The 21995-nt window shown below is 38.3% G+C and overlaps 1 protein-coding gene and 1 long non-coding RNA gene across 2 annotated transcripts; one reads left to right on the top strand and one right to left on the bottom strand.

The window, feature by feature from the left end:
* Nucleotides 1-1645: 1645 nt before the first annotated feature.
* LOC117501354 lies at nucleotides 1646-9560 on the top strand. Its single transcript, XR_004558021.1, has 3 exons — nucleotides 1646-1659; nucleotides 6816-6819; nucleotides 9453-9560. It is a non-coding gene; the product is annotated as an uncharacterized LOC117501354 (long non-coding RNA).
* LOC117501353 (lens fiber membrane intrinsic protein-like) lies at nucleotides 7520-10539 on the bottom strand. Its single transcript, XM_034160208.1, has 5 exons — nucleotides 10463-10539; nucleotides 8340-8548; nucleotides 8092-8241; nucleotides 7877-8011; nucleotides 7520-7759 (listed from the first exon to the last, which is right to left on the bottom strand). The coding sequence occupies exons 2-5, from the start codon at nucleotides 8512-8514 to the stop codon at nucleotides 7698-7700; spliced, it is 522 nt and encodes a 173-aa protein (XP_034016099.1). The 5' UTR covers nucleotides 8515-8548; nucleotides 10463-10539; the 3' UTR covers nucleotides 7520-7697.
* Between the last annotated feature and the right edge of the window lie 11456 nt (nucleotides 10540-21995).

Genomic DNA, 21995 nt, shown 5'->3' with positions numbered 1-21995 from the left:
GACATGTCACCCATTGAGCATGTTTGGGATGCTCTGGACCGGCGTATACGACAGCGTGTACCAGTTCCTGCCAATATCCAGCAACTTCGCACAGCCATTGAAGAGGAGTGGACCAACATTCCACAGACCACAATTAACAACCTGATCAACTCTATGCGAAGGAGATGTGTTGTACTGCATGAGGCAAATGGTGGTCACACCAGATACTGACTGGTATCCCCCCCACAGTAAAACAAAACTGCACCTTTCAGAGTGGCCTTTTATTGTGGACAGTCTAAGGCACACCTGTGCACTAATCATGGTGTCTAATCAGCATCTTGATATGGCACACCTGTGAGGTGGGATGGATTATCTCAGCAAAGGAGAAGTGCTCACTACCACAGATTTAGATTGGTTTGTGAACAATATTTGGGGGAAATGGTGATATTGTGTATGTGGAAAAAGTTTTAGATCTTTGAGTTCATCTCATACAAAATGGGAGCAAAACCAAAAGTGTTGCGTTTATATTCCTTCCTTCCTTGTATATTTTGTACCAATCTCCGCTGTAACCTCTACTGGTGGTTGGCTCTCACTGCGGTATTGTATCACTTCCTGTTCCGGAGCACAGCGGTGTTTTGCTGTATCTGTTAGCTGTTTAATCTGCGCAGTTAGATTGATCTAGTTAACTAGATAACGATTTGTTTCACAGTGTAATCTTCACGTGCCTTAACTAAAGCACTCCCTCTGCTGAATAACCTCTAAATTATTTACACATTATTCACTTTGTGTGTTTTTAGGAATCCGCTAGCTTAGCGCAGCTACTAGCTCTTAGCCGGTTTAGCATGGCGGCTTCTCCTGTCTCTCCCGCACTTTTCTGCTCTTGCGGCTAAGCATGTTCTTCTTGAATTGCTGGCTGTCTGAGTGGTGTCCAAAAAATGAGGTGGGCTTCATAGATAATTGGCAAAGCTTCTGGGGAAAACCTGGTCTTGTTAGGAGAGACAGCATCCATCCCACTTTGGATGGAGCAGCTTTCATTTCTAGAAATCTGGCCAATTTTCTTAAATCCTCCAAACCGTGACTATCCAGGGTTGGGACCAGGAAGCAGAGTTGTAGTCTTACACACCTCTCTGCAGCTTCTCTCCCCCTGCCATCCCCTCATTACCCCATCCCCGTAGAGACGGTGCCTGCTCCCAGACAACCAACAACCAGTAAAAATCTAAGCATAAAAATTCAAAAAGAAAAAATAATATAGCACCTTCAACTGCACCAGAGACTAAAACAGTTAAATGTGGTCTATTAAACATTAGATCTCTCTCTTCTAAGTCCCTGTTAGTAAATGATATAATAATTGATCAACATATTGATTTATTCTGCCTTACAGAAACCTGGTTACAGCAGGATGAATATGTTAGTTTAAATGAGTCAACACCCCCGAGTCACACTAACTGCCAGAACACTCCTAGCACGGGCCGAGGCGGAGGATTAGCAGCAATCTTCCACTCCAGCTTATTAATTAATCAAAAACCCAGACAGAGCTTTAATTCATTTGAAAGCTTGTCTCTTAGTCTTGTCCATCCAAATTGGAAGTCCCAAAAACCAGTTTTATTTGTTGTTATCTATTGTCCTCCTGGTCATTACTGTGAGTTTCTCTGTGAATTTTCGGACCTTTTGTCTGACTTAGTGCTTAGCTCAGATAAGATAATTATAGTGGGCGATTTTAACATCCACACAGATGCTGAGAATGACAGCCTCAGCATTGCATTTAATCTATTGTTAGACTCGATTGGCTTTGCTCAAAATGTAAATGAGTCCACCCACCACTTTAATCATACCTTAGATCTTGTTCTGACTTGTGGTATGGAAATTGAGGACTTAACAGTATTCCCTGAAAACCCACTTCTGATCATTTCTTAATAACATTTACATTTACTCTGATGGACTACCCAGCAGTGAGGAATAAGTTTCATTACAGTAGAAGTCTTTCAGAAAGCGCTGTAACTAGGTTTAAGGATATGATTCCTTCTTTATGTTCTCCAATGCCATATACCAACACAGGGCAGAGTAGCTACCTAAACTTTGTGAGTGAGATAGATTATCTCGTCAATAGTTTTATATCCTCATTGAGGACAACTTTGGATGCTGTAGCTCCTCTGAAAAAGAGAGCCTTAAATCAGAAGTGCCTGACTCTGTGGTATAACTCACAAACTCGCAGGTTAAAGCAGATAACCCGTAAGTTGGAGAGGAAATGGCGTCTCACTAATTTAGAAGATCTTCACTTAGCCTGGAAAAAGAGTCTGTTGCTCTATAAAAAAAAGCCCTCCGTAAAGCTAGGACATCTTACTACTCATCACTAATTGAAGAAAATAAGAACTCCAGGTTTCTTTTCAGCACTGTAGCCAGGCTGACAAAGAGTCAGAGCTCTATTGAGCTGAGTATTCCTTTAACTTTAACTAGTAATGACTTCATGACTTTCTCTGCTAATAAAATTTTAACTATTAGAGAAAAAATGACTCATAACCATCCCAAAGACATATCGTTCTCTTTGGCTGCTTTCAGTGATGCGGTATTTGGTTAGACTCTTTCTCTCCGATTGTTCTGAGTTATTTTCATTAGTTACTTCCTCCAAACCATCAACATGTCTGTTAGACCCCATTCTTACCAGGCTGCTCAAGGAAGCCCTACCATTAATTAATGCTTCGATCTTAAATATGATCAATCTGTCTTTATTAGTTGGCTATGTATCACAGGCTTTTAAGGTGGCAGTAATTAAACCATTACTTAAAAAGCCATCACTTGACCCAGCTATCTTAGCTAATTATAGGCCAATCTCCAACCTTCCTTTTCTCTCAAAAATTCTTGAAAGGGTAGTTGTAAAACAGCTAACTGATCATCTGCAGAGGAATGGCCTATTTGAAGAGTTTCAGTCAGGGTTTAGAATTCATCATAGTACAGAAACAGCATTAGTGAAGGTTACAAATCATCTTCTTATGGCCTCAGACAGTGGACTCATCTCTGTGCTTGTTCTGTTAGACCTCAGTGCTGCTTTTGATACTGTTGACCATAAAATTTTATTACAGAGATTAGAGCATGCCATAGGTATTAAAGGCACTGTGCTGCGGTGGTTTGAATCATATTTATCTAATAGATTACAATTTGTTCAGGTAAATGGGGAATCTTCTTCACAGACTAAGGTTAATTATGGAGTTCCACAAGGTTCTGTGCTAGGACTAATTTTATTCACTTCATACATGCTTCCCTTAGGCAGTATTATTAGACAGCATTGCTTAAATTTTCATTGTTACACAGATGATACTCAGCTTTTTCTATCCATGAAGCCAGAGGACACACACCAATTAGCTAAACTGCAGGATTGTCTTACAGACATAAAGACATGGATGACCTCTAATTTCCTGCTTTTAAACTCAGAGAAAACGGAAAGAAAACGGAAGTTATTGTACTTGGCCCCACAAATCTTAGAAACATGGTGTCTAACCAGATCCTTACTCTGGATGGCATTACCCTGACCTCTAGTAATACTGTGAGAAATCTTGGAGTCATTTTTGATCAGGATATGTCATTAAATGCGCATATTAAACAAATATGTAGGACTGCTTTTTTGCATTTGTGCAATATCTCTAAAATTAGAAAGGTCTTGTCTCAGAGTGATGCTGAAAAACTAATTCATGCATTTATTTCCTCTAGGCTGGACTATTGTAATTCATTATTATCAGGTTGTCCTAAAAGTTCCCTGAAAAGCCTTCAGTTAATTCAAAATGCTGCAGCTAGAGTACTGACAGGGACTAGAAGGAGAGAGCATATCTCACCCATATTGGCTTCTCTTCATTGGCTTCCTGTTAATTCTAGAATAGAATTTAAAATTATTCTTCTTACTTATAAGGTTTTGAATAATCAGGTCCCATCTTATCTTATGGACCTCATAGTACCATATCACCCCAATAGAGCGCTTCGCTCTCAGACTGCAGGCTTACTTGTAGTTCCTAGGGTTTGTAAGAGTAGAATGGGAGGCAGAGCCTTCAGCTTTCAGGCTCCTTTCCTGTGGAGCCAGCTCCCAATTCGGATCAGGGAGACAGACACCCTCTCTACTTTTAAGATTAGGCTTAAAACTTTCCTTTTTGCTAAAGCTTATAGTTAGGGCTGGATCAGGTGACCCTGAACCATCCCTTAGTTATGCTGCTATAGACTTAAGACTGCTGGGGGGTTCCCATGATGCACTGAGTGTTTCTTTCTCTTTTTGCTCTGTATGCACCACTCTGCATTTAATCATTAGTGATCGATCTCTGCTCCCCTCCACAGCATGTCTTTTTCCTGGTTCTCTCCCTCAGCCCCAACCAGTCCCAGCAGAAGACTGCCCCTCCCTGAGCCTGGTTCTGCTGGTGTTTTCTTCCTGTTAAAAGGGAGTTTTTCCTTCCCACTGTCGCCAAGTGCTTGCTCACAGGGGGTCGTTTTGACAGTTGGGGTTTTTCTGTAATTATTGTATGGCCTTGCCTTACAATATAAAGCGCCTTGGGGCAACTGTTTGTTGTGATTTGGCGCTATATAAATGAAATTGATTTGATTTGATTTATTTTTGTTGAGTGTACATATGTGTTCGACTTGGTTACAGAATGTACTACTTTTAAAGTTAAAAATTTTCTTTTAATGGCTGCGTTTGTACTTCACACCATTCTGTGACACAATGCATATAAGTCTAAAACCAGCTGTTTCTAGATGTTTCTCAACATCTACAAACATCTCTGTTCTTTAAATTTATCATCAGACTAGACCTACCTACCACTCCTTTAGAGAGGCTTTCCTATGTAGATTTACTTGCTACAAGTATTTGTAATTACAGACAGAAGAGTTGGTAATGGTAAACAATGCAGAATAAAGCATGTCTGATGGCTAACATCACATATTCAATGTACAGGACTCCACAAAAACTTTAGGCATTCAACAATTTTTAGAAAAAACAAAAATAGTGTCTGATGATGATGATGATGATAATTGTAGCTTCCAGTCGAAATCAGTTAGCCCGGACTGATGGTTTAAGGGTTTTATTGATTTTCTGCCGTTCTCAAACCAACGTAAGAGCTATGAAAAAGGGGCAAAGAAATAAAACAATACATTAGAACACAGACTACTTATGGGTTTTAACTTAATATTCTACTCTTTACTAAAGACATAACATGCTTATTTACAACATATTCCTCGATAAATTTACCGTACCTTGTAGCCACTTTCGACTAAAACTAAACTTTCTCTCCCCGTTTGAGCTCCATCACGTTTCTCCTTGCGTTTGCTCACCCTCCTCGTTTTTTACCTTGTGTCAAGTTACCTTCCGACACTATCCTTTTCGATACACTTCCGGGTTGGAAGGAAGTACAAAAATAAAAGCACAATAAAACATCTAAAGGAAATAAACTTTACCCTTGGGTCATCACAATAATGATGATGATAACGATGACGGTTATTATTTTACTTTATTAGTGTGTGAACAACAAATTTAAAAGGTCTAAGTATTCATGCAGCAAAACTCAAATGTGATATATATTTTTCAATTTTGTAGAAAAGTACTTATCAATTATCAAGTTGCAAACCTTATTTTTTGTAGGTATGCATGAGAACGCAAAGACAGCTGCACAACAATCAATATTATAATAGCCAAGTGGCCTCTGCGTGCGTGCATGTTTATGGCTTCACTCTTGCAAAAACTGGGAAGAGCTGACGTTTGCCGACTGGTATATACTTATGAAAATTCAGTAAGGTATATCTTCTATTATACATTCCAATTCTAAGGTAGAACTCTACTAGTGTATACTAAAATATATCTAAATATCTAAAAAAAAGAAGAGTAGAGCCACTTAGGTGCCTCGTCTTGAGACCCAGGGATGGTTCTTGGTCAAGATTCAGATTCAGATTCAATTTATTATTATATACCCTTGGGTAAAATTAGTTTACAGTGAGTGAGTCATCTCGTTTGATAAACACACAGCAAAACACAGAACAAGACAAAGCAACAACAGTGCTAAAAAGCTAAAAGAACCACAAGGACGGCCCCAAAGTAGAATAAAAGCAAGATGAGTTAAAACATCAGTAGATAAAAAGTCTAAAAACATATCATACCGAGCCAAAAGGATAATAAACAAAATAAATAAATGAAAATAAAAATGTGCTGTTCATAAAAACAACGTAAAAGAGACTATACAAAAAATAAATACAAAAGTTATATTTAAGTTTCTGTTACTTGTTTACAGCACTGATGGCTGCTGGTACAAAACTGTTTTTGTAGCGTTTAGTTTTACAAGCTGGTACCCTCATTGTTTCTGCATCAGCAAGTAGTCAACGTATTTATTACTTCAGCAGCTAGTTCATTTCCTCACACCTGATAATCAGACATATTGAGCAACAAACACAACAACGTCTCACTTCTTGGAGAAGCATTGGACTAAAGGTGACCAGAAGGTCATAGGTTCACTTCCCCTGATCAAACAAGAAAATCACTGATGTGTCATTGAACAAGCCTGTGAATCCCCAAGTTGTTCCCAGTGTGCAATTGAGCACAGCTGCACGCTGACATCTGTGTGTGTGTGTGTGTGTGTGTGTGTGTGTGTGTGTGTGTGTGTGTGTGTGTGTGTGTGTGTGTGTGTGTGTGTGTGTGTGTGTGTGTGTGTGTGTGTTTGTTCTTCTTCTTCTCAGGCTTACTGCTGTACCAAAACATAAACAATCTCTCTCAACATTCTGTCTCATGTGTTCTCATCAAATATGTTGTGTAAGATTATCCTCTGCCAGAGGCAAGTCACAGCCTATAAAGATGTTTCACTGTTAGTCTGGTGGAGACGTGTTGAAACAGTGCCAAATCTAATAACACAAACATTTCAATGGATTTACCTTCAATGACTGTTTTACGCTACATATTTCCTCACTATATATGTTCTGCAACACATTTTTCATCTAGTACACAGCCTTTAATGAGGAAATTATTATTTTCATTGTCATGGATGGATGGATAATACATTTCTTTCATGCAATGAACTTGCTCATTTGATCCCAGTGCAGTGCATAAACATCTTACTATACCACTATACTGTAATATACAGTACCCTGAAGTATTGTATAAACTAGACCAGCCCAAAATATACCCTGGGAAAACCACCCAACTAGGCAACTTTAACCCAGGGTTTTGTACAATAGATATACAAACCACATTGGACAAATAATTTTGGTGGTAAGAAACTGTGGCTGAGAAAATTAGCTTTTGAATGGCAAATGGCAGTTTTCTCTTGGTTTTATGAGGGATGGCTGGGGGGAGGCTACAGCCCATATAAGTCCCATCCTAGAGCCGCCGGTGTCTTCAGTGGTGAGTTTTCATAATCAAATAAAAAAGTACTTGCACACTTTGAGAGGCGCTTTAGAGCTGCCATCTTCTGGTGGTGTCCTGCTGAAAAAAAATCACACTGGCAGTAGAGGAACACCTTTATTGAGCATGCCAATGAGACATTTTAAGTGATTTGCAAAGGAAAGTGAAATAATACTGAGAATGCTCACGGCTGAAGAACACATTTCTGAATCGTGTTGTCTTCTGTCCTATTACTTGTTTTAAAATAAAAGGACTTTGAGACCTTGATGGGCCTCCGGGAGCAGTGTGAGACATCATCTCTTCAGTAGATCAGTCCACACTGCTTTGGTGCGAGTGTCTGCCCTCTGTAGTCTGTCTCCCTCTAGCGTGGACCAGATCCTCTCCTGTTTTCACACATTCTGTAGGCACATATGTAGAAAATCCCTGGAACAGACAGAGATGGGGATATCATATAGATTTCTAAATACATTACAGATGCAATAGTAGTTCATGTTACATTTCTTTAGAAATGTCATTTTGCAGAACTTTATCCTTTATCACCTGCAAAGAATGTCATGAGCATTGCCACCCAGCCAAGTATGTAGGACCAAGAGAAGCGCCAGTCCCCAAAGCGCCTGCCCAAGAAGTTCACAGTCACCCCAGTGTAGATGGCCATACCCAGCAGAACAAAGAACGCTGAGGGGTGGATACAGCGCATCAGCTTTGCTTAGCATGCTTATCATGTTGTGTTTTAAATCAGAAGAAATGTGACTCACTGGAGATGAAAAACATGATTCCTGCAGCAAAGGAACGATTAAACTTTTCGAAAGACGAGAAGTGCGAGAAGGACATGATGCCTGCGATGATGCCTCCGAAGCACGACATCCCAGAGAGGATCATGAAGGCCCGGGTGGCATTCCAGTAAGCTGGAATCAAACAAGTCCAATATGTCATCTACTGACATGGATTCTGGAGGTCTTTTCATTGTGTTGCTGCCTGGTGCCGCAGAGTGGGGGCATCTTACCTATGCTGTCAGTCTGCATGTAGCACTTGTTGGACATGCAGTACCTCCACAGGCCCTGGTGGGCGTAATTACCAGACAGACGGTACTGCATCCAGTAGTCAGTTGCAGTTGAGACCACCAACAGGATATTAGCCACAATAGCACAGAACAGACCTCCTCCCATGAAGCTGTACATCTTGAGGCGAGATAATGGAGACACCGCAGAACAACTGTAATGTGGCAAGGATTACAAAAATAATGAATGTTAAGGCTGCTGACAGATTTGTTACTGCACTCTAAAAAAAAATTCATGAGGTTAGTTTGGATAACATAGACTGAAGAGTATTTTCAGCACGAAAAAAATAAGGTTTTTGCATATTCAAATTTAAATCTAGTTATATTTCAGAATGCACGAGTTGAGATTAAACAGCTAAAATCAACATTTACCACTTTATATACACTTTAAAAAAGTTCAGTGGTGTTATTGTGCAGCTATGTCAAAATATGTTGTTGTCGTTTTTTTTTTTTTGTTTTTTTTACATGTACATATTTTAGTAAGTTAAGATATACAAGATGTTGTTACAGAATTGCCCATGGTTTTTAATACATTTGGCATAGGTTGACAGTAGTTTTAAAATATAACGCAATGCATGATTCATAGCATAAAAATAGGGAACAGAATGTGACTTTTTACCCTCTTAAAATAGGTCAAGTTTATAGCCTTTTTTGAACTTTTCCTAGCTCTGTGTCCCAAGAATTTTCCCTGTGAATTTTAAGCCTCTGGCAGTAATAGGACTGAATTTATGCTGAGCACAGACAGACAGACAGATGGACAGACGGACGGACACAAAGCCTTTGCAATACCCGATGACCATATTTTGATTGCCTCGAGTAATAAACAGTTTGATCATAAAACTGAAATTGCTATATGCAATTTATTCAGATTTTAATAAAATTAATTGCTAATCCTCAAAAAATTAAGGTCACAATTTCCATGGACATCGATTAACACGTTTTTTTTTTTTTAATGAAATTGGTTCTTAATTTAATTTATTTTGTAGACAAAGAAAATCAAATGTGTTAACTACTTACCTAAATGTGTTAGTGAACTCTAGTTAGTTTTCCTATAAAAAGCTCATGGCATTTACTCTGTAATGACTGAGTTGGAATTACTTAAAAAGATCCATGCAAATTGTTAAATTTAATTTTTTTTTTTAAGTTGAGCCAGTGTATTCTTCTTTTAGAGTGTATGAGCTGCTTTTGGTTTTGCAAAAATATTAAACTAATTTTAAAAGGATGCTTGCAAACATAATGAAAAGCTTGTAAATATCAGTTAATTTATCATAAAGAATGCTCCTGAATTAGTTGAGTGAACGATTCATTGGTTTCACAACATCATGTTGAACATTTCAATATTCAGTTATTATTATTATTATTATTATTATTGTTGTTATGCTACCCTGTTTATTGTGTATTAATTAAAAAAATACAAAAATATAGAAAAAATAAAATTCTTTGTAACTTGTTTTTAAAATTAAACTTGTAAATTCAAAATTTGGTTGTTTACTAACATTTAAATCCTAGGATTTCTAAGACCTTTGTATTGTTTAAACTCAACAAACAACATAAGCAAACAAACAAAACACATCTCTGCTGATCATTTTTAGAACGACTCAAAAAAGTTTCAATTTCACTGAAAATAAATCACAAATTAGTCTTACGTTTTTAAAAGATGACACCAGCCAGACATTCAACATACATACAAAGAGAAACTAGTAAAGTCCCAAAGAAACATCTGAATAATTGATGAAAAGATGACTCCATAAGAACATGTAACAAGCTGTTGTTTGGCTGTTGATTTGAAATTTTAACATTACATTTGACAACATTTAAAAGAACCAGACAAGTACATCTACCTGTTCTTCAGTCGATACATCGCTGTTAAAAATTATTTGTTATTATGGCATTGCACTTTGATTTTCTCTTCCAAATCCTCTTAAATGGAGATGACCTTTTTATCTGATTTCTGCCAGCCTCCATCCAATCGCAGCCATTATGAATTCAGATGAATTTTTCTTGGATGCACAAATTTGAATAAACAACCCTCCCCGTGTGCATGCACGCACGCAAACTGGATGCCTTACCTTGTTTCTGGAAGTGCACCCTTTCAGCTTGCACACCTTTCTGAGCTGAAGACAGAGAAGGGTGGAGGGAAAGAGGGCAAGTCACACACAATACGGCCACCAAAGGGTTGTTCGCTCTTTGTTTTCTGTTGATGAAGCAAAATCCTTTGCAGGAATCAGTCATCACTGTATGGGATGCCCTGGAATGAGACGCTGCAGGGGCCACAGTGCATGTGACCCCTGACGCATGAGTGTGTGTGTGTGTAGAATGATGGTCCATCTTTTGTGTGTGTGTGTGTGTGTGTGTGTGTGTGTGTGTGTGTGTGTGTGTGTGTGTGTGTGTGTGTGTGTGTGTGTGTGTGTGTGTGTGTGTGTGTGTGCAGGGTTTGATTTGTTTTGTGTGCTCTAGAAGCACGGATGTGCAAAGGTATGCAGGACTGATGGTGTCAATGCAACATGCTGAAACACACTTTCCTTTCACCGCTGTGACGTCTATATGTGCAGCACCCAGTATAATGTCCTCTATACAGAGCACATTATACTGCCATACCATCTATAGCTTATCGTTACTGAATGTCAAACATATCATATAAATCTTTCCTTTTCTGTTTGCACATTGTAATCCAGATTTCAATTCATGTGTCTGTGTCTGTATGGTTCAAAGCTACAACATGACAGAATAAGAATGATGAGATACTGCAAAATAAAACAGTGCAAAAAGCAAATAAATACATAAATAAAATACTAGAAGATGGGAGGTCAGTGATATTAAAAAAATGTTCAAAACCCCTTGAGTGACAAAAAAACTGAGCAATTACAGAAAAAAAATTATATTATTATATTAATATTATATTTCAAGCACACAAATCTACATTTGATTCATAATGTGAGATGGTTTTTCGGTATTAGCAGAAAATAACTGTTTGCTTCCCTATGAATTTAGTGACCATTATCGTAAAAACAAAAAGACTTCTCTCTCTGGATTCCTTTCCTCCTTCTTCTCCTCAAGTTATTATGTATTATTATGTATTATTATGTATTATTGTCAAACTGGTGTTCATTCATTTTCTACACCTGCTTACTTCAATCAAGAGTCAAGGGGCTGCTGGAGCCCCCTATCCCCAGCAGTCATAGTGTGAGAGGTGGGGTACACCCTGAAGAGGACACCAGTCTGTTGCAGGATTAGTATTACAAACATTCACACTTACACCCACAGTCAATTTAAACCCACCAGTTTACTAAACCTGCATGTCTTTGAGCACCCAGAGGGAGCTCAAGTGAACATGAGGAGAGCATGCAAACTCCACACAGAAAGGACCATGTGAGAAGTGATCCCACCACCTTCTTGCAGTGGGGCAACAGTGCTAACCACTAATTCACCTTGCTGCCCAAAAGTGTTATAAAAGTAATATTAGTTTTCTAAATCTCATGTCATTATTTTACTGCTGGTCACAGGTCAGGCGCCAGTTTCCGTCACTTGTTAAGTTAAATCTGTTGAGGAGAAAGATCTTGGTGTTTTGGAAACTGCTAATTTATCTTTTTCTAAATACATAGCCAAAGGAGCTGCAAAGGCAAATAGTCTTTTAGGCATGGTGACAAGACCATATTCAGAAAATCTTTCTTGATTTTACATAAAACTTATGTAAGACCACATCTAGGATATTGTGCGCAGGCTTGGACCCTACACTAGAGGTGGTCGGATTGATCCTAATATCAATAATATCGATACCAACGCTGGTAATGATATTGAACGATCCTTGTGTAAAAAGATCGATACTCAAGCTTTTTTTCTCTCCCGCACACACTGACTGCTGCGCACACAGATTCATCAAAATCTACTCTCTGTCTCTAAGAGCAGCGCTGCTCTGTGTAACACAACACGGAACAGCGCACCCTTGTATTGTGGTTTGTCAGCCCTCTACCTCAGGAGATTTTGTTTTAAGTTGTGTTGAGTGATATTTTTTAAACAAAAATGTTGATTATGATAATAAAGTATTTTGTTGTCACGTACAATGTTTGGCGAAATTCTATCCTAAGTCTTTTGGAACCTTTGGATCTATGAAGCTTAAATATGAAAAAGTATCGGTATCGGTATCAGTACTGATATCAGCGATACTGGGTCTGCTGTGCTTATGGAATAGTTGGCCAGAGATTGAATGAATGAAAACTGTTTATTTCGAACATTTGATACAACAACAATTACAAGATAGATCAGTAAAGCCAACAACAAAAAAGTTCCTACTGTGTACCCAACATGTCCGAAAAGGGGTAGGGTGAAGCATCAGCTTATTTATCCCTACCCCTTCTTCCCCACAACCAGTAATACCCTTTGCCACATATACACATAGATTCCTACACACCTAAACCGATATCAATATACATACACATATATATACATATATACACACATATACACACACATATACATATATATACATACACATATATATATACACACATATATACACAAACATAAATATACACCTACACATACCTACTTACATACAAAATACTATATATTTACAAGCCGAAGCAAAAAACAAAAACACCCTAACCCTCATTACCCTTCCTCCTCCCTATACCTAGAAAAAAACATATTTTTGTACCGCTGTTTGAACTGGTTCATGCTTGGACATTGCTTGAGCCCCACTCCCAATCTGTTCCACATCCTCACCCCACAGACAGAAATACAGAAACCTTTTAATGTTGTTCGTGCCCACTGATGCTTTAAATTAAATTTCCCCCTCAGACTGCAATCTCCTGATCTGTTAAAAAAACATATTTTTAATATTTGCTGGAAGTAAATTGTTTATTGCTTTATACACGATTTGCACTGTTTGAAAATGAACCAAGTCTGTGAATTTTAAGAATTTGGATTGTAAAAATAGTGGATTTGTATGATCTCTATAGCCAGTATTATGAATAATTCTTATAGCTCTTTTCTGCATTACTGATAGTGATTGTGTTGTACCTTTATAAGTATTACCCCATACCTCTGCACAGTACTGTAAATATGGTAAAACCAGTGAGCAGTAAAGAATGCGGAGTGAGTTGTGGTCCAGAATATGTTTTGCTTTGTTTAGAACTGAAATGCTTCTTGACAGTTTACTTTGTATATGTTTTATATGAGTCTTCCAGTTTATCTTATCATCTATTATCACCCCCAGAAACTTATTTTCATGTACCCTTTCAATATCTACCCCTCGACTTGTAACTGAACCTGTATGTCTGTATTACAATAGCCAAATAACATGTATTTTGTTTTACTTAAGTTTAATGATAATTTGTTTCTGTCAAACCATATTTTCAATTTTCCCATTTCTATACTGATCCTCCTCAGTAACTCCTGCAAATCCCCCCCTGAACAAAAAATGCTTGTGTCATCTGCAAATAATACTAATTTTAATATTTTGGAAACATTGACAATATCATTTATATAAATTAGAAACAGTTTTGGACCCAATACTGACCCCTGTGGGACGCCACAAGCATTGTCCAAGCATGATGATGTATATTCCCCCAACTTCACAAACTGTTTTCTGTTACTTAAGTAGCTTCTCACCCAGTGCAACACCAACCCCCTAATCCCATACTGTTCAAGTTTACTGATTAATATGTTATGATTGATTGTATCAAAAGCCTTTTTAAGGTCTATAAATATTCCAACTGAATGTAATTTGTGGTCTATGGCGTTTGTGATCTCCTCAACTGATTCTATTAATGCAAGTGATGTTGAACTATGTGCTCTGAATCCATATTGACTATCGGTAAGTAATTTATGTTTATTTATGAATTTGTCTAATCTATTATTGAATAACTTTTCTAATAATTTGGAAAATTGTGGAAGCAAAGAAACAGGTCTATAATTTGTGAAGTGGTGTCTATCCCCAGTCTTATACAGCGGCACAACCTTAGCTATTTTCATTTGATTGGGAAATTTACCGGTTTGAAATGATAAGTTACAGATGTATGTTAATGGTTCTACAATCCATTCAATGACCTGTTTTACCACCACCATATCAATTTCATTTAAATCGGTAGATGTTTTATATTTACAATTATTCACAATGTCTATAATTTCTTTTCCATCCACTGCTGTGAGGAACATTGAACAGGGATTTCTTTCTATGAGATTATTATCCCAATCCTCAGGTTGGGAATTGGGAATTTTTTCTGCCAAGCTTGGTCCAATATTTACAAAAAAATTATTAAAACCGTTGACTACCTCATCCTTATTTTCGTTCTTGACATTATTATCAGTGAAATACTGAGGGTAACTCTGTTTTTTATTACCATTTTTGATAATGCTATTTAATATATCCCATATTCCTTTAATATTGTTTTTGTTATTATATGTTACTATAATATTCCTTCCTACATACCCGTATAATATTAGTTAATCTATTTTTGTATTTCTTATATCTATTTTCTGCCTCTTTAGTCTTTAGTTTTATGAATTCTCTATACAGTGTATTTTTCTTATTACATGCATTTCGTAACCCTTTCGTCATCCATGGTCGATCTTGGATTTTTTGTTTTCTGTAGTCTTGTTTAATTGGACAATTTTTATCATATAATGATGTAAATATTTGTAAAAAAGTTTCATATGCACTATCAACATCACTTTCACTGTATACCTTTTCCCAGTTTTGCTCCTGTAAATCCTTCTTTAGTTTTCCTCTGTCCGCACTCGCCTGTACTTTATTTTCTCCTCTGGCTGATTCCGCCGATGGATTGTATTATAAACGATGAAAACTGGTAGATGATCACTAATGTCATTGATTAATAATCCACTCACAGTGTTATTCTCAATATCATTGCTAAATATATTATCAATTAAGGTAGCACTATGGGATGTAATTCTGCTTGGCCTGGTGATTTTTGGATATAAACTCATACTGTACATTATACTGATAAATTCATCTGTTATTTTATGCTTATTTGGATTGAGCAGATCAATATTTAAGTCATCACAAATGAACACAGTTTTTGATTAGTTTTTGAGAACATTTTTCCCATACAGTCAGTGAATGTTTCAATACTAGATCCTGGTGCTCTATATATACAGCTGACTAATACATTTTTGCTTTTTTCTTCACATATTTCAATAGTTATACATTCTAATAAGTTATCGATCACAGTTGTCATATTGTCTACTATTTTATAATCCATGTTCTTATCCACATACACAGCCACTCCTCCTCCACTCTTATTCTTTCTGTTTACACAATTAAATTCATATCCATCCAGTTCAAAAACCATTCCTTTATCTTCATTGATCCATGTTTCTGATATAGCAATTATGTTAAATAATTTTTTAAATTGACTTAAATATTCTTTAATGTTGTTAAAGTTTGCATATAGACTTCTGCTGTTGAAATGGATTATTGATAATTTGTTATCCGTTTTAATGAGCCGATTAAACTGTTCATCTGTATAATTCAATCAGTTCAATCAATTTTTTTATATAGCGCCAAATCACAACAAACAGTTGCCCCAAGGCGCTTTATATTGTAAGGCAAGGCCATACAATAATTATGTAAAACCCCAACGGTCAAAACGACCCCCTGTGAGCAAGCACTTGGCTACAGTGGGAAGGAAAAACTCCCTTTTAACAGGAAGAAACCTCCAGCAGAACCAGGCTCAGGGAGGGGCAGTCTTCTGCTGGGACTGGTTGGGGCTGAGGGAGAGAACCAGGAAAAAGACATGCTGTGGAGGGGAGCAGAGATCGATCACTAATGATTAAATGCAGAGTGGTGCATACAGAGCAAAAAGAGAAAGAAACAGTGCATCGTGGGAACCCCCCAGCAGTCTACGTCTATAGCAGCATAACTAAGGGATGGTTCAGGGTCACCTGATCCAGCCCTAACTATAAGCTTTAGCAAAAAGGAAAGTTTTAAGCCTAATCTTAAAAGTAGAGAGGGTGTCTGTCTCCCTGATCCGAATTGGGAGCTGGTTCCACAGGAGAGGAGCCTGAAAGCTGAAGGCTCTGCCTCCCATTCTACTCTTACAAACCCTAGGAACTACAAGTAAGCCTGCAGTCTGAGAGCGAAGTGCTCTATTGGGGTGATATGGTATTACGAGGTCCCTAAGATAAGATGGGACCTGACTATTCAAAACCTTATAAGTAAGAAGAAGAATTTTAAATTCTATTCTAGAATTAACAGGAAGCCAATGAAGAGAGGCCAATATGGGTGAGATATGCTCTCTCCTTCTAGTCCCTGTCAGTACTCTAGCTGCAGCATTTTGAATTAACTGAAGGCTTTTTAGGGAACTTTTAGGACAACCTGATAATAATGAATTACAATAGTCCAGCCTAGAGGAAATAAATGCATGAATTAGTTTTTCGGCATCACTCTGAGACAAGACCTTTCTGATTTTAGAGATATTGCGTAAATGCAAAAAAGCAGTCCTACATATTTGTTTAATATGCGCTTTGAATGACATATCCTGATCAAAAATGACTCCAAGATTTCTCACAGTATTACTAGAGGTCAGGGTAATGCCATCCAGAGTAAGGATCTGGTTAGACACCATGTTTCTAAGATTTGTGGGGCCAAGTACAATAACGTCAGTTTTATCTGAGTTTAAAAGCAGGAAATTAGAGGTCATCCATGTCTTTATGTCTGTAAGACAATCCTGCAGTTTAGCTAATTGGTGTGTGTCCTCTGGCTTCATGGATAGATAAAGCTGGGTATCATCTGCGTAACAATGAAAATTTAAGCAATACCGTCTAATAATACTGCCTAAGGGAAGCATGTATAAAGTGAATAAAATTGGTCCTAGCACAGAACCTTGTGGAACTCCATAATTAACTTTAGTCTGTGAAGAAGATTCCCCATTTACATGAACAAATTGTAATTTATTAGACAAATATGATTCAAACCACCGCAGCGCAGTGCCTTTAATACCTATGGCATGCTCTAATCTCTGTAATAAAATTTTATGGTCAACAGTATCAAAAGCAGCACTGAGGTCTAACAGAACAAGCACAGAGATGAGTCCACTGTCCGAGGCCATAAGAAGATCATTTGTAACCTTCACTAATGCTGTTTCTGTACTATGATGAATTCTAAAACCTGACTGAAACTCTTCAAATAGACCATTCCTCTGCAGATGATCAGTTAGCTGTTTTACAACTACCCTTTCAAGAATTTCTGAGAGAAAAGGAAGGTTGGAGATTGGCCTATAATTAGCTAAGATAGCTGGGTGAAGTGATGGCTTTTTAAGTAATGGTTTAATTACTGCCACCTTAAAAGCCTGTGGTACATAGCCAACTAACAAAGATAGATTGATCATATTTAAAATCGAAGCATTAAATAATGGTAGGGCTTCCTTGAGCAGCCTGGTAGGAATGGGGTCTAATAAACATGTTGATGGTTTGGATGAAGTAACTAATGAAAATAACTCAGACAGAACAATCGGAGAGAAAGAGTCTAACCAAATACCGGCATCACTGAAAGCAGCCAAAGATAACGATACGTCTTTGGGATGGTTATGAGTAATTTTTTCTCTAATAGTTAAAATTTTGTTAGCAAAGAAAGTCATGAAGTCATTACTAGTTAAAGTTAATGGAATACTCAGCTCAATAGAGCTCTGACTCTTTGTCAGCCTGGCTACAGTGCTGAAAAGAAACCTGGGGTTGTTCTTATTTTCTTCAATTAGTGATGAGTAGAAAGATGTCCTAGCTTTACGGAGGGCTTTTTTATAGAGCAACAGACTCTTTTTCCAGGCTAAGTGAAGATCTTCTAAATTAGTGAGACGCCATTTCCTCTCCAACTTACGGGTTATCTGCTTTAAGCTACGAGTTTGTGAGTTATACCACGGAGTCAGGCACTTCTGATTTAAAGCTCTCTTTTTTAGAGGAGCTACAGCATCCAAAGTTGTCTTCAATGAGGATGTAAAACTATTGACGAGATACTCTATCTCACTTACAGAGTTTAGGTAGCTACTCTGCACTGTGTTGGTATATGGCATTAGAGAACATAAAGAAGGAATCATATCCTTAAACCTAGTTACAGCGCTTTCTGAAAGACTTCTAGTGTAATGAAACTTATTCCCCACTGCTGGGTAGTCCATCAGAGTAAATGTAAATGTTATTAAGAAATGATCAGACAGAAGGGAGTTTTCAGGGAATACTGTTAAGTCTTCTATTTCCATACCATAAGTCAGAACAAGATCTAAGATATGATTAAAGTGGTGGGTGGACTCATTTACTTTTTGAGCAAAGCCAATAGAGTCTAATAATAGATTAAATGCAGTGTTGAGGCTGTCATTCTCAGCATCTGTGTGGATGTTAAAATCGCCCACTATAATTATCTTATCTGAGCTAAGCACTAAGTCAGACAAAAGGTCTGAAAATTCACAGAGAAACTCACAGTAATGACCAGGTGGACAATAGATAATAACAAATAAAACGGGCTTTTGGAACTTCCAATTTGGATGGACAAGACTAAGACTCAAGCTTTCAAATGAATTAAAGCTCTGTCTGGGTTTTTGATTAATTAATAAGCTACGAGCATTCTGACAGTTAGTGTGACTCGGGGGTGTTGACTCATTTAAACTAACATATTCATCCTGCTGTAACCAGGTTTCTGTAAGGCAGAATAAATCAATATGTTGATCAATTATTATATCATTTACTAACAGGGACTTAGAAGAGAGAGACCTAATGTTTAATAGACCACATTTAACTGTTTTAGTCTGTGGTGCAGTTGAAGGTGCTATATTATTTTTTCTTTTTGAATTTTTATGCTTAAATAGATTTTTACTGGTTATTGGTAGTCTGGGAGCAGGCACCGTCTCTACGGGGATGGGGTAATGAGGGGATGGCAGGGGGAGAGAAGCTGCAGAGAGGTGTGTAAGACTACAACTCTGCTTCCTGGTCCCAACCCTGGATAGTCACAGTTTGGAGGATTTAATAAAATTGGCCAGATTTCTAGAAATGAGAGCTGCTCCATCCAAAGTGGGATGGATGCCGTCTCTCCTAACAAGACCAGGTTTTCCCCAGAAGCTTTGCCAATTATCTATGAAGCCCACCTCATTTTTTGGACACCACTCAGACAGCCAGCAATTCAAGGAGAACATGCGGCTAAACATGTCACTCCCGGTCTGATTGGGGAGGGGCCCAGAGAAAACTACAGAGTCCGACATTGTTTTTGCAAAGTTACACACCGATTTAATGTTAATTTTAGTGACCTCCGATTGGCGTAACCGGGTGTCATTACTGCCGACGTGAATTACAATCTTACCAAATTTACGCTTAGCCTTAGCCAGCAGTTTCAAATTTCCTTCAATGTCGCCTGCTCTGGCCCCAGGAAGACAATTGACTATGGTTGCTGGTGTGGCTAACTTCACATTTCGCAAAACAGAGTCGCCAATAACCAGAGTTTGATCCTCGGCGGGTGTGTCGTCGAGTGGGGAAAAACGGTTAGAGATGTGAACGGGTTGACGGTGTACACGGGGCTTCTGTTTAGGGCTACGCTTCCTCCTCACAGTCACCCAGTCAGCCTGCTTTCCCGGCTGCTCGGGATGTGCCAGGGGGTAACTAACACCGGCTAAGCTACCTTGGTCCGCACCGACTACAGGGGCCTGGCTAGCTGTAGAATTTTCCACGGTGCGGAGCCGAGTCTCCAATTCGCCCAGCCTGGCCTCCAAAGCTATGAATAAGCTACACTTATTACAAGTACCGTTACTGCTAAAGGAGGCCGAGGAATAACTAAACATTTCACACCCAGAGCAGAAAAGTGCGGGAGAGACAGGAGAAGCCGCCATGCTAAATCGGCTAAGAGGTAGTAGCTACGCTAAGCTAGCGGATTCCTAAAAACACGCAAAGTGAATAATGTGTAAATAATTTAGAGGTGATTCAGCAGAAGGAGTGCTTTAGTTAAGGCACGTAAAGATTACACTGGGAAACAAATCGTAATCTAGATAACTAGATCAATCTAACTGTGCAGATTAAACAGCTAACAGATACAGAAAAACACCGCTGTGCTCCGGAACAGGAAGTGATACAATACTGCAGTGAGAGCCAACAACTGTCATTGATATTTGAGAAGAAATTATTGTCCGGGTCTATATCGTGCTCCAAGTCCAGTACATTGTGGTCTGTGTATTTAAATGTTCTCAGTTCTACTTTTCCATGATCAGCAATCCTTTGAGTTATATCCTTCTTGTCTCCAGATGTAGATGATGTAGTAGATGAATAGGTTCCTCTGGTCTGTGTCATGGTGTTGTGATGTGTTTGTGTCCTCATACCTTATTGGTCGTATTTGTCCAGATTAGTGTCAGCTCCCAGTGTCAAGCATTAATCAGATTTGATTCAAATTTAGGTTGTAGATTTTATGATTTTATGTTTGATTTTATGTAGTCCATGGTCCATGATAATAAGGTAACAGGGCCAGAATGACAGTCTATGTAGGATGTGTGCTTTTATGCACAATGCACAAATTTTCGCACTGATAAATGACTAAAATTAATAAAAGCATTTGGATAAATATTTTTGTCCACATTCTTACAATATGGCAAATTCATAACATTTTAATGGGAAATGAAACCCACATATGTCAAGTCAAATCTAGTTGCAGCAACAATATCCCAATTATTCTGCTAAAAAAAAAAAAAAAAAAAACTAGGACTGCAAGCAGTCATATACGGGCCCTCGTTCTGCGCAACCGCCTACCCAGGCCAGTGGGTGCCCTTGTGACCACATGTGGGCATGTGCATGCAGGGGCAACCAGTCATCACATAGTTAAAATTTTAAACAAATCACACACTGCATCAAGGAGTTATGACATGTTGATTGTTCATCCACTAGGGGGCGCTCAGTGTACAAACAGAGGGGCTGGGTGTGTTCAGGGGCCAACCGTCATCATACATGTGAAGTTTCAAGTCAATCAGGCAAAGCATGAAGGAGTTATCATGATTTGATGTTCCATGGCAAAGGGTCAAAATGGTGGCACCATAGCGGCCACACCCTTCAACATGGAGAAAAGCTTTCGATAACTTTGGGTCAGTATCATCTTTGGATGTTGTCAAAGAAATTTGAAGTGCATAGGTCAAAATCCCTAGGAGGAGTTCGTTCAAATACATGTGTAAATCATTTGAAAATGAGAAGAAAATTCAAAATGGCCGACTTCCTGTTTGGAGTAGACTCATGGTGCAAGAGACTTTTGTACGTCTATGCAAGTCACACGTGTACCAATTTTCATCTCCCTACTCCAAAAAAAACCCTATGGGGAGGGTTTTTTGAAAGTTTCAAGGGGGCGCTATTGAGGCATTTTGCCCCACCCATGAATTGTAATAGGTTGTCGTGCTCGACCTGTGTATCAATTTTCATGATGATATGACAAAATTAAAGCCTTCAAAATGAAGAACGTAATTTCATGGCGAATGGGCAATATTCGGCACGCCACCACACGGACGCCGTTACTCGTAACTTCACGGCATCCATCGCCTACGTTCACCAATTTGTTCTGCATGTTTTCGATGTGGAATGAAGTTAATTGGGTTAAGTATGTGACATCAGGACCTCTTAAAGTAAAAATAGGACATT

Source organism: Thalassophryne amazonica, chromosome 20 (assembly GCF_902500255.1).
Source record: "Thalassophryne amazonica chromosome 20, fThaAma1.1, whole genome shotgun sequence".
NCBI classification, from domain to species: domain Eukaryota; kingdom Metazoa; phylum Chordata; class Actinopteri; order Batrachoidiformes; family Batrachoididae; genus Thalassophryne; species Thalassophryne amazonica.
The sequence above is the reverse complement of the archived record's forward strand: the minus strand, read 5'-3'. Positions and strand labels throughout refer to the sequence as shown.